Source organism: Anoplopoma fimbria, chromosome 16 (assembly GCF_027596085.1).
Source record: "Anoplopoma fimbria isolate UVic2021 breed Golden Eagle Sablefish chromosome 16, Afim_UVic_2022, whole genome shotgun sequence".
NCBI lineage: Eukaryota > Metazoa > Chordata > Actinopteri > Perciformes > Anoplopomatidae > Anoplopoma > Anoplopoma fimbria.
The window spans coordinates 19155245-19171123 of NC_072464.1; the positions used below are offsets into that span (position 1 = coordinate 19155245).

The window sequence follows — 15879 nt, forward strand, 5'->3', positions numbered from 1 at the left end:
TATTCCCCTGACTTTGCTTCTTGCATCACCATCACATCCACATTTTAAATTACAAACGAAAAAAACATATGAGATAAGCTGTACATATGTGCTGCTAAGTAGCGTATGTTAGCATTCCAACACACTCAACTAAGATGCACAGATGAACGTGATAAACATTCAGTATGTGGCCTTATCTGAGCATTTAGCTTAAAGCACCGGGCAGCCTCAGAGCGAATCTTTGGAATCTTATGCTGTGTCACAAATCCACACTACACACTACCAGTGTACAGTGTGCTCTATACAAACACATACTGTTCATTATAAGGAAATCATACAACACTTCCGCCATTGCACGTAAGTCAAGCCGCAGGTTAAACAAAACAAGAAAATGTAATATCTTTTTCACCACCGATCATAAATCAAAGTTTCACTTTTGCAGCGTGAACACTCTATAAACTCAAAACATGTTTAGAATAAGTATGCAGTATAGGACTGGGACAACACTTAAGTCTTACAGCTCTTTAGTTATTCCCTCAACTACATCCTCTTGACTTTTTCCACTGCCACTATTCTTTCATCCCGTTCTCTCTTTTCTTCTCCCTCCATCCTTGCCTTTCCCTCTCCGTCATCCATCTTTCCTCTCACTGCCCTGGCCTTCCGCTCTTCTGCAGTCCCTTGTTTCCTTTTGTCTGGATTAACTCAAATCTGCTGAGTGACGATCAGGCAGAGAAAGAGAGAGAGAGAGAGAGAGAGAGAGAGAACTTGTTTTTGCACTTGCCATCTCTCCCCTGTTGCCACCCACCACCATCAACCACCCTCTCTCTGGAGTTCAACAGCAGCTGTACGACTATCAGTTCGTGGAAGTTAAGGGATGGATGGATGCTGTAGACAGACAGAGAGAGAGAGAGAGAGAGAGAGAGAGTAGAACTAAGAGTACAAAACTAAGTTCAGACAAACTCACTGAGAAAGAAAACCTCACACAGGGAGCATGGAGAAGGTCAGGGGAGGATTAATGGCTGTGCTCTGATAGATAAACTAATCAAACAAACAAAGACTTCAACACGCACACACATTAAAACACAGACGGAATGTAAAGCAGACACACTTGAATAATCCTAACGAGACACAGACAGAGAGATTGAAAGAGAGGAAGAAACCCACAGAGATGAGTGGCTCCGAAACAAAGTCCTGACAAACACAAACACTCACAGAGCAGTCTGCAGTTTTATTGACTTTGAATAGGGCGTCGGCATCCGTTTCTCTGAGGGCCGGGTTCGCACACACGGCTTAAGTCCTTGACATAAAAAAAAGAAGATTTTTTTTTTTTATGCACAATGAGCACATCCGTGGAAAGTGATGTGTCAATCAAGGATAGCACTTTTTCAACTTTTCCTCAGGAGACGCACATTTTCAAGAGTGTTTTAATCTGGTGTCTGTATGTGTTTGTGTTTGAGTGCTTATCATCTCTGTGTTACATCCCCACATTGTGTTTTATAGTTTGTACATACGTATATATGAGAAAGGGCTGATCGGATGATTTCACGCTTGCAGTGTGTGTTTTCTAGTTAATGTGTGTCACAGACTCGGCCCTGGCTGGTTAATCATTATGTGGAGAGCAGAAGTCAAAGCTTCCCTTTATTTTACTGTGCCGAAACGTGCACCTGTGTTGTATTTTAGTATACTAATATTACATCCCTTGTTTTTTCTCCCACTGATTGATTTGTGTGTGTGTGTGTGTGTGTGTGTGTGTGTGTGTGTGTGTGTGTGTGTGTGTGTGTGTGTGTGTGTGTGTGTGTGTGTGTGTGTGTGTGTGTGTGTGTGTGTGTGTGTGTGTGTGTGGTTGTGTGTGTGTGTGGGTTCAACTGTATGTGCGAGTAGCCTGACTAGAACAGTGGAGATCCTGGGAGAGGACAGTCCCCTGGGAATTCATGTGGTTCCTTACAGCTCATCGCTCAGTGGACGGTAAGTTGTGTTGCACGCATGCTACCACACACTGTACACAAAATGAATACACCCAAAAGAGACACCAATCTAGATAAGCCCTAACTCTGCCCTTTAACCTCAAAAAGTATTGTCTGTTTACCAGCTATGGCTGGTATTCTCGTAATCTTACTCTGCATTTGTAAGGAGTTCTTGACCAAGGTGGTACAGTGCACCACACATTACAGACACACACACACACACACACACACACACACACACACACACACACACACACACACACACACACACACACACACACAGTGGAAAAACAAGAATAATTTCACAGCTATGCAGGGCTTTTCTTTGGGTGTGACAGTCAGACAGTGGAAGGGGATTTCCTAAAGGAAAGCAGGATGAGCTTTAATGGCCGTTCTCATGGCTCACCTGACCCTGCGAATCTCCTCCTTAAATTCCTCTCTCTCTCTCTCACTGTGTTCTCTTTGCCCTCTCTTTCTTTTCTTTCCTGCCCACTCCTCCCCTTTTCCCGAAACACCTCATCCATCTAGCCCCCACCATTTACCATCATCCCTTTCACCTCTTAACCTAGTTTCAATCCTCTTGCAGCTGAGGTTTTTTGAGTGTCAGTGTCATCACCTCAGCTTTGTTAAGGTGCCTTTTGGTGAGGCAACAGTTGATGTTAAGAACAAAGGGGTTCTATAATATTCTGTCAGTCTACGCTAGCATTTAACTGGCTGCCTGTTCATTTGAACCTGTCCCTTCATCATGTGTTTAATCTACACTTCTTAACCTCCTTTCCTCTCCTGTCAGGTCTCTTGGTCTGTACATCCGCGGTGTGGAGGAGGACAGTCGCTCACGTAAGGAGGGCTTGTTTCAAGAGGACGAGTGCATCGTCATGATCAACAACACCGACCTCATGGACAAGACCTTCAGCCAGTGAGTGCAACGCTGTTTGTGTGGGTTTGGTCTAAGGGGTGAGTTTGAGGTGAGTTTGATAGCTGCAAAAACAAATCCCAAGAGTGTGAGAGAACAAACCCAATGTCTCTAATATTTCTATAACAACATAGTGCTGGAATTCTCACATTTTCTGATTTTCTGATACAATAATATAAAAAGAAATACATGCTTGTGTAATCAGGAACAGTTCATTTTTGATCATTACAATATACAGTTAATTACAATACAACATTAATGTAATGTATACAGTACCAGTCAAAAGTTTGGACACACTTTCTCATTCAATGGTTTTTCTTTATTTTTATTTTTATTTTTTTCTAGACATCCAAACTACACATATGGAATTATGTGGTAAACAAACAAATGCTCAACAAAACCAGAATATGTTTTATATTTTAGATTCTTCAAAGTAGTTGAATGAGAAGGTGTGTCCAAACTTTTCACTGGTACTGTATGTTCAATAACTTGACTGAAACCAAAAAAAATACTTCAGTTGTGTCTAGACATTCACTAAATTTTGCTTTTATTTGCCCTCAATTTGACATATTTGTCTCTAAGGTTTCTGTCTCCACCCAAATTCAATACAATTGAATGGGAACCAAAATTGCCTGCATTGCTAACCGTGAGAAGAAATTAATTTACACACACACACACACACACACACACACACACACACACACACACACACACACACACACACACACACACACACACACACACACACACACTCATGTAGACATGCTGAGCCAATAACTGGAACGGACCCACTACCCGCATTTATCTACAGTTGTCTGCGACCCCACAACTGATTAAACGCGCTGGCTTCTACAAAGTCTCTCCCTATAGAGTGCTTTAATTGATTCCCCCTGGTCAAGCTGGGTCTTTTGTTCCTGAATAAAAAATCCAGCTGTAGAAAAGTCTCTTTTCACCAGCAGGGGGCTCATTTTCTCGGTGTCAGAGATGGCGATAGATTCCGCGCCATCGATGCACGGCATTCACAATAAAAGCAATCCTTGCGGCTGATTATGCTTGATAATTATTTAAATACTGCCCAATCATTTCATTTCTGATTTATACAGAAACAAATGAAACATATTTTTGTTCTCACCTGCTGACCAGCATTTTCTTCATTTGTTTAAAGGCCTCTTGTACCTGTTACACAACTCATTTGTCTGTACTCGACAGTCCAGTGCAGGATTCTGCATGGTTTATTCAGACATGTTTGTTTTTAGTGTGGGTGAACCATCCCTTTAAGTTGAGCCGTTAAAATGTAAATGTGTGCTTTGAATTGAAAACGGTAAATCTAATGTGAATTAAAAGACTTGTCCCTTACATAACATTATCTGAGGGAGAAAAAAAAACAGAGCTCCAGTGTTTATATGATTAGATGCATTTCATGTCCAAAACCTTTTGTAGTCCGGCCTGGCCCGTCTTTGCCTCTGTGTGTCTCGTTACCCTTTCCATTGTCAGAGGGTTTATATCGCTGTTGCACTGCCATCGCAGAGAACAACAGAAAAGACACTTGGCAGATGTTTGGAGAGCCTTGCTTCCAAATTCATCTATGTGTGTGTGTGTGTGTGTGTGTGTGTGTGTGTGTGTGTGTGTGTGTGTGTGTGTGTGTGTGTGTGTGTGTGTGTGTGTGTGTGTGTGTGTGTGTGTGTGTGTGTGTGTGTGGTAGAGCCGGCTTTTGTGCGTTTGCTCGTTTCACCTCATTCTACCAAGAACGATTTGTTCAAGATTCAAACCAGGCCAGATGTTTCAAAGTACTTAGCTTACTGTTCCCCTGAATCACCTGAAAAAGAAGCACATTAACATGAGAGTATTATAGGATGTAACCTGATTATAGAGCATTAAAATGACAAAAGGCACACCTGTAACAACGATCTGCCACACAGATTACAAGGACCGATGCGGATGTTCTAATGATTACGGAGCATTACAATGTCTATACCGTCCACACAATGGTCCTCGTCCAGCATTCAGTGTGGTAATACGATTATATGAGAGCTTTCTTTATGCTCCACTGTAGGTAAATGGATTATCACCGGAGGGGTTTGCACCCATTGTTCAAAGATAGAGTTATCCCTCACAAACAAACACCAACACACACACACACACACACACACACACACTGACACACACACAAATCTATCAACGTCCTTCACCTGTCCACACTAAACTTAAAACACATATCCAAATGCAAATTTCAATACGAAGAAAGCAACTAGTCTGTAATTATGTATGTGACATAGCCGGACACTCACACACACACACACACACACACACACACACACACACACACACACACACACACACACACACACACACACACACACACACACACACACACACACACACACACACACACACACACACACACACACACACACACACACACACACACACACATACACCCTTGCCAGTATTGTTTTGTCACGGCAGGTGTATTGAGATGTGGAGCTTGGTCCAGGAAAAATATGTGTAAGTAGGCCACTGAAAGTCCACTGATCCCTATGAGTGCCATGTACACACACACACACACACACAACACGCACACACACACACACACACACACACACACACACAACACACACACACACACCTCCATTGTCCCGTCTTGGCAGCTGTGTTGAGGTAGCCTGCTTGATTAGAATATCTCTTTTACACAAATGGGCCTGCACACATTGTCCAATCAGGAACAATGATGATACTATCTGGGCACAATGGTCCCTGTACACACATCAACACACGGAGCTGTCACATCTAGTTTCATTGTACTGTATTGTGGTCATATTACAATGAAAATCACCACAAGTGTCATTTTAGAAAGGTGTGGCCCAACACAAGGACTTGCTTAGACAGCAACAAGTCTGTTGAATTGTTTCAGTATGCAAATCCTGTGTGAGTAGATTTAAGAAGAGATGATCACCCATCACCAAACGCACATGCTCACTTAGAAACCATTCTTACGTGGGGCAACATTCACAGAAGTTGGGATTTACATACAGAATGATATCCGTTGGTCAGTACTCTGATCACTGACAGTTGTAAAGGAATATTTTAGCAGTATTAACCTCTGCATTAATCATTTGATTCATTTAGTTTCTTCATTAAAGTACAATTGAGCTTCTGTTATCTCCACCTCTTAAACACCCGAGATACAATTTCACCTTTGCAAGTGTAGCTTAAGTATACAATAAACATGTAAGAAAGACTTGCAGGTATATTGAATTTGAAAAGTGCTCTAAAAAGTGCTTAATGACAATTTTTATAATACATAATATATACAAGGAAAATTTAATTGGTCCATAATCAACAGTAAATAAACTTCATAAATATATATTTTATTCCCTTTAATGACATTGTATCAGATTTGACCAGATTTATCCCTACAAGTCTTTCTGTTATATTAATTTAACATTTTAAAGTATTATTATAGCTTATATATTGTATTCAAAGTTTGAGCATGTATATTTTTCATACATAACTTTCTAAACAAACAGTTGTCTCTAGTTACAGTAACTAAATGGTCATTATGCATCTAATAATAATCGAGGCGGGAAATAATAGGAGGGGTGATCTAATAGAATTTAAATAAACTGGATTTTCTCTGTCGGTTATCTGAGGTGAATGATGGTGTGTCCCAATCGCCTCTGACACAATGGTCCCCCTAATTTACTTAGCATAATCTGATATGAACTAATTCTCTGCAAAATGATCTCTCTTATATATTATGAGATTAGAATGGCCTGCTGTACAGGTGTCATTGTTCTCTGTTGCATCTCCTGTTCAGTCCTGCCTTCAGTGTATCTTTTGCACAGAAATACACAGGAACATACACAGTGAAGTGGGAACATATATAGAAACAGATAGATGATGGATAATTTAATGCAGATAAAATAATGAACTACAGTTAACAAATGACCATGGCATATATATCTCTATTCAAATCTATGTTTTTTTCCCTTTTTTTTTTAACTTTATTATGATTCATTTGTTATAAGATTTATACCATGTATATTTAATTATAATCTTTTCAGTAAAGTGGGTTATATATCCTTTGATAATGACTTTGCTTGTTAGAGATTGATAACTACACACTTTATGTAATTATTATTCATGGCATTATTAGATTTAATGGTAAATGTGTGTCATATACAGTTCATATATATGGAAAATTCATTTAAAACTCCCAACGACTTGTTGAGCAAATATTTTTTCATACTCTTTCCTCTCTTCCTCTGCACCGATCACTCACCTCTCTCCCTCTTTCTCTCTCAGGGCTCAGGAGGTGTTCCGTCAGGCAATGCGCTCCCCGGTGGTCCGCCTGGAAGTAGTTCCCTCCGTCAACAGAGAACGCTATGAGAAGAGTCTGATTGGTCAGCTCATTGGCAACAGTGCCGGTCCTGACAGCAGCCCCCAAATCGCCAAAACCAAAGAGCCTCCACCTGTCAAAGCCAAACCCGTGTTTAAGCCCTCTGAGAATCCAACCATGCGATTGGCCGAGGAAGCTGCCTCTACGGAAGCTGCTGTAAGTTTGAGTTGCTCTGCTCCACATCCACCTGGTATTTAATGATGAATATGGGTGTATAAAGTATTTTTTTTTAAATGCACTTGCATAAACTACAATTTGATGCTTTCAATATCAAGAAACAGGCAACTCATAATGTTAAAAATCAAGTTATTCTACTTCATTACATTCATTTGCAACCTTTGATGCTCTCGTCACAGCTTTCTTAATGACTTTCTTAATGAAGCCGCCATGATTTTAAGTTTTTGGGCTGAATCACGCTCTCAGCCTTTCCATAATCTGCACATACTCTTTGTATACCCACATTATTTTTAGTTGTCTATTTCTTAGAACTACCAAGTCTTTTCTGATTCAAACACATGCAGTCGTGCCGTCAGTATCACCATGGTGACATGGCTGGCATTTGAAAAACAGCTGGTGCTGAGGCAACAGTTACTAAGCAACAGCTGATTATCACTTTATCTTATTAAAAAACAAATCTGTTTATCTGTGATTCTGTAATGACGACACTGGAGAAAAGTTTCATAAACTTTTGGCAGGGCCCTACATTATTCATTCCTGGTGGTTCCAGGGAGGTAACCATTTATGTCAACATTTCAAATTCTTTAAGCATTCTTTAAGTCTTATGAAAACAAGAACCCAAATCAACAGCTCACAGGGTCAAGAAGTTTTAGAAATGATGCTAGTACAAAACGTAAAAAATTGGTGCAATTTGACTGCGCAAATAGGATTTTAAAATGTCAAGCTTCTCTTGTTTTAATGCCTTAAAATGTACTTTAATGCTCCTTATTCTCCACCTAGACACCCAAGGGGAGGAGTGAGAGCCCCCTCAACAAGAAAAGCCCTGCCCTCTCCAGCCTGGTGACCAATAAGAAAGGAGGACGAAAACTGAGGATCGATCTAAAGAAAGGTGAGCTACACCTGGCTACAAATAATGATATATATTGTTAATCAATACTAGTATACTAGTTATTTTGTGAGAAAAAAAATTAAAATAAACATTGCTTTATTATTCTTGTATGTAAAATAATAGTGAGCAGCAATAAAAAAATGTTCCAAAATCTTTAAAATACATTCGCGGCTAAACAATTAGCTAAGCGATTAGCTTTCATTTATTGACCTGTTATTATAAAAGCTCCGTATGGTATCTCTAACGTTTACAGAATTTACAGAACAGAGCCTCGCTCGTACACAGTCAGGGGTCTTTCAAGAGATGTCTCAGGTCCCCTTTAATATTTCAGAACACTCACACCTGACCTATATCTGATGCTTTTTATTCACTCTGTTCATTCTCAACGCTAGCATATTCAAAATATCGGTTTTCTTCAAAAGAAAAAAAACCATATATCCTCCTCTCTGTGTGTGCAAATGGAGACTATTTTGTAGTTACTTAGATTTCCCTAAGGTGTTAAAAATCTTCATGAAGAGCTCTCTGTTTTAGAAATCCAGGTAGAACTAAAGAACGTTTCTAGTCACATCTGTTCTTGTTATCTCTATATTTTTGTTTCACTTTTCTTACACACTCCCTCAGACGCTTTCTGAAAGAACCCCAATTACCCTCTTTATTTCTTGCCATTTTCTGAAAGTATACTATTAACCCACTTAATTTCTCCTGCTGTTCACCCTGCATTGTGCTTATTTCTATGAAGCTTCATTTCTCTGTTCTTTGGCTCCGACTCTCCCTCCTCTCACCCCTTCCTCTCTCCATCTTCCTGATTCCCTCTCTTCAGGGTCTATTAAGTCTTTATTGATCTGTTCATTTCTGCTGATATGAATTCATACTGGACCAAACTGCTGACTTGGCTCTGCTAAAGAGACCAGACTAAATGAGGTCTATAAAACACACAACTAGTCCGTGTGTGTGGTCATTCCTTTGTTCATGCATGCGTGTTTGTGAGTGCTTTCATGCTCATTTTTATTTGTGTGTGTGTGTGCGCGTGCACATGTTTTCACTGATTACTATTTTAATCTTCATCTCGTCTCTTTCCAGAACATTCACTCTCCGTTTCCGCCGTGTTACACTCATATCTCTTTCTTTTTTTTTTACCTCGTCCTCGTCTCCTTCTCAATTTCTTTTTCCTCCTCTCTGCCCCACACCTGAACCCATTTAAAACCTTCACACCTGCAGATACTCCAGCACCCGCTATAGCTAAAGGGTTTAAAGCGACACACACACACACACACACACACAATCTCCGAAGGCTTTAAGTTATCACACTTACAACATGTAGTCAGGTGCTGAGTCAACAACACTGTGTTGAAGTTTTTCAGGTGTACTTTAGGATGTGTGTGTGGGAAGATTTCTTTTTGACTCTCAAAGCCTGTGGAAGACAAATATAGAGGCAGGGAGTGCACAGCTATACAAGATATTTGTGTGTTACTTCTGCTTGTATATTTTAACTCACCTCTCTATTTTCTATCACTCTTCCTTTGTGTATGTTTGTATTTCTGCATGTGTGTGTGTGTGTGTGTGTGTGTGTCTAGGCTCAGAAGGTCTTGGCTTTACCGTGGTAACCAGAGACTCTTCAGTCCACGGCCATGGTCCTATTCTAGTGAAGAACATCCTGGCACGTGGAGCCGCTGTCAAAGATGGACGCCTGCAGTCTGGAGACCGCATACTTGAGGTACAGAGCAGCTGACTGTTATGCAGTCATTTAATTAAAAAAACAAGACATATGCTTGTGTTTTCATTCTTATCCAGCATTATGCATTTTATTAGACTACCAAAGATGGGATGCATTGAAGAGAATATATGACTTAAGGACGTTTGTTTAGTGGAGGCAAAGGAAAAATGTTAATTATGCTGCTAATGGTGGTGTCTTTGCAGGTCAACGGCGTGGATATCACAGGTGTGGGCCAAGAGGAGTTGGTGTGTATGCTGCGCAGCACGCGGCAGGGAGAGAGTGTGTGTCTCGTGGTCCTACGGCAGGAAGACATGTTCCTGCCCAGAGAGATGGTAAGAACCAATCACAATGCTGTATTCTCAGCCAATGAGACAACACTTTCTGGTTGATTAGGCAGGTCTGGTTTCCTTTTCGTTTTTCTGATAAGGCAGCGTGGAAGACAGGCTGGCCCAAAACTACGTCACTATCTTTTTCACCAGTTCAAAATTTCTGCTACCTCCCTCTAATTTTTCCATTTTTTGGTCCAATCAACAGGCTTGCCTGGAAGATGCACAGCCCAGCAGCCTATAGGAAGGCTTGTTATAGACATTAAACAAACATGTAATTGAGAGCCTTTTTCTGAACAATCTGAATAATGAGATGTTCTCTCTGACAAAGCAATCCTGTAATACAGAGTTTTATATAACTCCATTCTGATTGAATCAAATGAGCCCATTGTGAAGCTTTATGTTGATTTTGGTAATTGTTTTTCTGCCAGTCTTTCCTTGGCACATTGTTTCTGCTGAATTTCAACCCTGTTTTGACTAATAAACACTTATTTCATTCTTCTTTGTTCTATTTTTCCATTCTTTTACTTTAACTCTGACTCTGCATGATCAACTTGTATGCATGCATAGGTGCTAATTAAGCGTTCTATTCCTTTTTATTGATGTTATTCTCTCAAGACGTGGTTCCCAAAGTGGGTGCTATGGCTCACTGGAATGCAAGATTTATCAAATCATTATACATTTATTGTGGGAATCACAAAAAAATCAGCCACATTAACTGTACATTAAATAACACAACATTTTATGTTATTCAAAGCGACTGATATTAAAGCTTGTGCTTGCCAATTTTTTTATTAATAGAATGTGCTTCCTTGTTGAAAGCTCAGCAGTAAGTATCTGTGTACATATATGCATTACGCATATATAACGTGAATATGCACATTATATTTGGAGTTGGGTGGCTTAGAGTGCCAGTACAAAAGAAAATAATATATATATATATTTTGAAAGGGTGCCACTGAGTTTGGGAACCGCTGCTCTAAGGTTATTTTCTATCATATCATTACTGTCATCACAGCTGTTTTGGTGATAACTTTCACTTTTTCCTACAACTTTGAGGCATCACTTTTCTATACACATGTAGCCTTGCATGCACAAGCTCACTTTCTCATAATTTTATAAGACCACCATATTTCATTTGGTTTCTTCTCCTCCAACCACTCATGTCTTTGGTTGATTTTCTTTTCCACCTCTCCTCAATGTATTTAATTCTTTTCATGTTACTTTTTGTGTCTCTTTCCCCTTTGTGTCTCTTTCCGCTCTTATCGACTGATGTTTCCTCAATGGCTGCCAGGACGTTCCACACACACATACACACACACACACACACACACACACACACACACACACACACACACACACACACACACACACACACACACACACACACACACACACACGTGCATGTGTCCCTGAGCCCCATAGGAAATTCTGTTTCTGCAGACAGGAAAAAGAGTAATGTGTTGGTGTGTGTGCATGTGTTAACGTTTACAATCGTTTGTGAGTGTTGTATCTTGTCCAGAGTTTCTCCACGTACACATGTTTGAACTCCATGGCACTCTTCTTTGTGTGCTGGCCAAGTGTTGCTGAATACCTCCGGTCGTCACACTGTTACATATATTCACTAAAAACCTCTCTATTACAGCAGTACTCCTGATACTTCTCTACCTCTGTACCGTTATATAGCAAACTATACTTCAAACTGCCTTGGTAGCCAATTTCCTGGGGGATCGGGGGATTCTTTTTAGCTCCCATATGGATTGTAATCATTGGAAAATCCTGCACTTAGTTGCTGCTGCGCTTACATGTTACTATGTTTGATGAAGGATTTTGCATATAGCCTATATGGCTTACAGATCACTTATCGTAAGATGGCTTCCATAACAGCTCAGAATCAGGTGGTTGTGGTTGTTGTGGTTGTTGTGGTTGTTGTGGTTGTTTTGTGGTTTATCCAAAGTTGTGGGTTGTTGTGGTTGTTGTGGTTGTTGTGGTTGTTGTGGTTGTGTTTGCTTTCAGCTTTACAGGCGGACTTGGTCAGGTTGATTTGTCCACACCGCAGTTTGATTGACAGGTTTACCCGCTAAAAGGAATCACACTAAAAAGCAAACGCCGCACAATTAGTTTTTGTTGAACCAAACATGTTAGGTTTTAAACATTAAATATATTAATTTTAGCCTGATTCCTTCTTTAAGTAACACAGGATTTCTGTGGGTTTAATCTTTTGCCAACTTTACTCCAACTGTTTCAACTTTGAGGCGGTTGACTTGCAACTTGGCCACATGGGTACAAGACCAGAATATCACTCACAAAGTCAGGAAACGAACCCCCCTCTGGTCCAGTATTATTCATAGACACGCTCACTCAGTCCACCACAGGCAAATAAATGTCTGAGTATTGTCCTTCTGCATAGAGAACTGCACCAAAATGTCTCCCAATGGTAAAATATTGTCTCTGTTTATTTAGAGGGCTGCTTAAACCAACCAGAGATTCAAGGACACTGCTGGTGTTTGTATGTGTTTATGGATGTGTGCCTGCAATTGTGTATGGTTTGTGTGTGTGTGTGTGTGTGTGTGTGTGTGTGTGTGTGTGTGTGTGTGTGTGTGTGTGTGTGTGTGTGTGTGTGTGTGTGTGTGTGTGTGTGTGTGTGTGTGTGTGTGTGTGTGTGTGTGTGTGTGTGTGCACTGAAATGCATTTTCTATTGTTAATGACATTAATGTCTTTTTTCATGGACAATAAACATTTTTTGAATTAGTCAAGAGATGCAGTTACATAACTTAAACACACAAATAAACATAAAAAAAGGAAAATAAATACAGAACTTAGGCCATATTGCAAAGTTTATTTGTTAGAACTTCATAAAGTCTCATCATCCTCATGACATTTCTTTCCTAAAAGTAATCAAAACTTGTTATGATGATGTCAGATTAAAGGGCAAGTGTGCAGCATTAAGAACGATCTAGTATAGAATCAATATAGCTATGTTTTTATTAGTGTATAAACTAAGACTGAAACTAAGAATCATTGTGTTTTTTTGTTAGTTTAGAAGGAGCCCCTCATATCTACATAGGCAGTGTGTACTCCTCACAAAGTCTGCCATGTTGAGCTGATCTGTGTTTAATTGACTTATTGAATGCTATCTTAAATGTATTGTGTTTAGTCAGAATATCGATAGATCCTCGGCAGTTTGTCAGATTGATCTGTTTGGGCTTTCCCCGCTGCATTGGGCACAGCATTGATGCTGCTGGTAGGGAGGTGTTGGAGATATCCCAATACACTCTTTTACTGTGATAATTAGAATTTCTACTGTTGTTGATCAATTTATATGAATGAGAATGCAAATTATATTAGGGCGAAATAGAACAGATTGAAAGATGAGTAAAGGAGATGTATTGGTCAAAAGGGAGACTGATGAGGCTCCGCCCCCATCACCCAGAAGTGAAAAATGAGTGCGGAAAATGGATGGATTTACTCTTCATTACAGTTTAGTGGGAGGACTGATAAATGACATGGGTGAGCTGCAGTTTCTCATGAGCACGCTTAGCTCAGCTTGAATTCTAGATAGATGATATGTGTGTGTGGGCGGATGTATGTGAGAATGAAGGTATGAAGACTGAGGAAGACAAACAGGAAATTCAAACAGGAAATTCAACAAGGAACAAAATAAAAAACATGTTTTATTTTGGAGGGTGGAGGATGAGGTGGAGTGAAGGAATATTTTTCCTAAAATCAACAATCAGCTCCTTCGATTTACCGACGTTGAGCGGAAAGTTGTTCTCTGAGCACCACAATGCAAGATCTCACTCTCGTCCTTTTGTGTAATCTGCCCGATGATGGTGGTGTAATCCACAAACTTTACAACAGAGTTCTCTTCATGTCAGGGGTTGCAGTCGTGGGTGTACAGCGTGTAAAGGAGTGGGCTGAACACAAAGCCCTGGGGGGCTCCCGTGTTCAGCACTAGAGCGGAGATGACATATAGGAAACTAAAAAGTCAGTACAGTGGTAGTTTGTTTTAGTGGTGAGAGTTTTGCTTCTTGGTTACCTTTCTTCAACTATCATGTCAAAGTAAGGAACCAAGTAATTGGAGAGGATAAGAATTGGTGTACTACTGTGTAACTCTTGAGAAAGCCCCAACGATTTTGTCATGTGCCTTCAAATTTGTCCTCTATCGTGTAGTTGAAATCAAAATGAGTGTAGAAGGTGTGGTCCAAGGAAGGGCACCTGAAGCTAGAGGGTGGGAAGTAGACCTGACATCACAGCTGGTCTGATCCTATCCTAAGATGGTCTCTAGTTTTCAAATCAATCTTAAATATGTCTATTACTATAATAGAGTGTCATATAGCACATGAGTTGTCACTTTTGTGTTTGCAGATGCTCTCAGTGTTTGGTTAATGCTTAATGTTTATGGACTTGTTGTAGTATTTTTGGTAATATCTTTTTTGGTTAACATGCGATTGAAGAAAAAGGAATATAAAACCAATTCTTTTTTTTTTCCTTGTTGTGTTTGTGTTTTCACACCTCAAATCAAGCATAAGTCCGGTAGTATTTTCACACCTTGCTAACTGGCATGGTGTCCAGTTTTCTGTTTCACATAAAAAGCATTCTCACAAACTTCCACACAACTCTGCCAATGTTGTTGGAGACCTGTCGCTGCTGCAGAGGACGTGGATGGAGGATGTGCAGACAGGTCTGGATTTTGAAATCAAAAATCCTTATATGTCCACTTTAAGACGAGGATTTGGTCATTGTCATTCTCCAGAGAGCTCCCATTAGAGTGTCAAAGCTGTGATGGTTCTGGTTGGAGTCATGCACTGAATTAATTGTTCATATTCTGATCTTTTTTAATTATTTGCTACCAAGTGCAGGCTGTCTTGTAGTCATTTTCTTACTAAGGACATTCTTGCACATCGCATAATTTGTTGAAAAACTGAAGGTTTCTGAGAAGTTTCAAGGAACAACTTTTACCAGAGCAGTAAAAACAAGTTGTACTATTTTGAAGTATTGTTCTTTGGATATTTTAATGATGCAGATGTGACTGTTAGCAATCATCATCAATATAATTGTTTGTATAGTTTAACATTTCATACAAAACATTATGCACAGCTCCAACTTTCATACCACGTATACCACCAGTTGATTTTAAACGCTGATATGGCTACGACTTTTCATATATATATATATATATATTTTTTTTTTTTTTGTATAACTTCATGTGAAGGTTTATGCCAGCTTGTTGGTGTTAACGGAGAGGAAACAGAAGAGGGATGATGATGAAATGATGGAAGGATCTTGTCTATCTTCTCCTCCCCCTCTTCCGTTGTCTCATTTTAGCCTACCATCTGGTGTTGTCTGCTAATGTCTGTGCTTGCTGTAGAACAAAGACATTACACCACCTCTACACACACACACGCACACACACACACACACACACACACACACACACACACACACACACACACACACACACACACACACACACACACCTACTCTAAGTCACATAGCGTTTCTGTGACATACGATC

At 39.9% G+C, this 15879-nt stretch overlaps 1 protein-coding gene across 4 annotated transcripts in view; it reads left to right on the plus strand.

Annotated features, from left to right (window-relative positions):
* Positions 1-15879, plus strand: part of pard3bb (par-3 family cell polarity regulator beta b) — a 196814-nt gene that overhangs the window by 56836 nt on the left and 124099 nt on the right. For all 4 annotated transcript variants that reach the window (XM_054615426.1, XM_054615428.1, XM_054615427.1 and 1 more), the window contains exons 7-12: positions 1861-1944; positions 2734-2859; positions 7162-7411; positions 8213-8321; positions 9896-10035; positions 10239-10367. In XM_054615426.1, coding sequence (XP_054471401.1) covers positions 1861-1944; positions 2734-2859; positions 7162-7411; positions 8213-8321; positions 9896-10035; positions 10239-10367 — 838 coding nt within the window. The remainder of the gene's footprint in view (positions 1-1860; positions 1945-2733; positions 2860-7161; positions 7412-8212; positions 8322-9895; positions 10036-10238; positions 10368-15879) is intronic.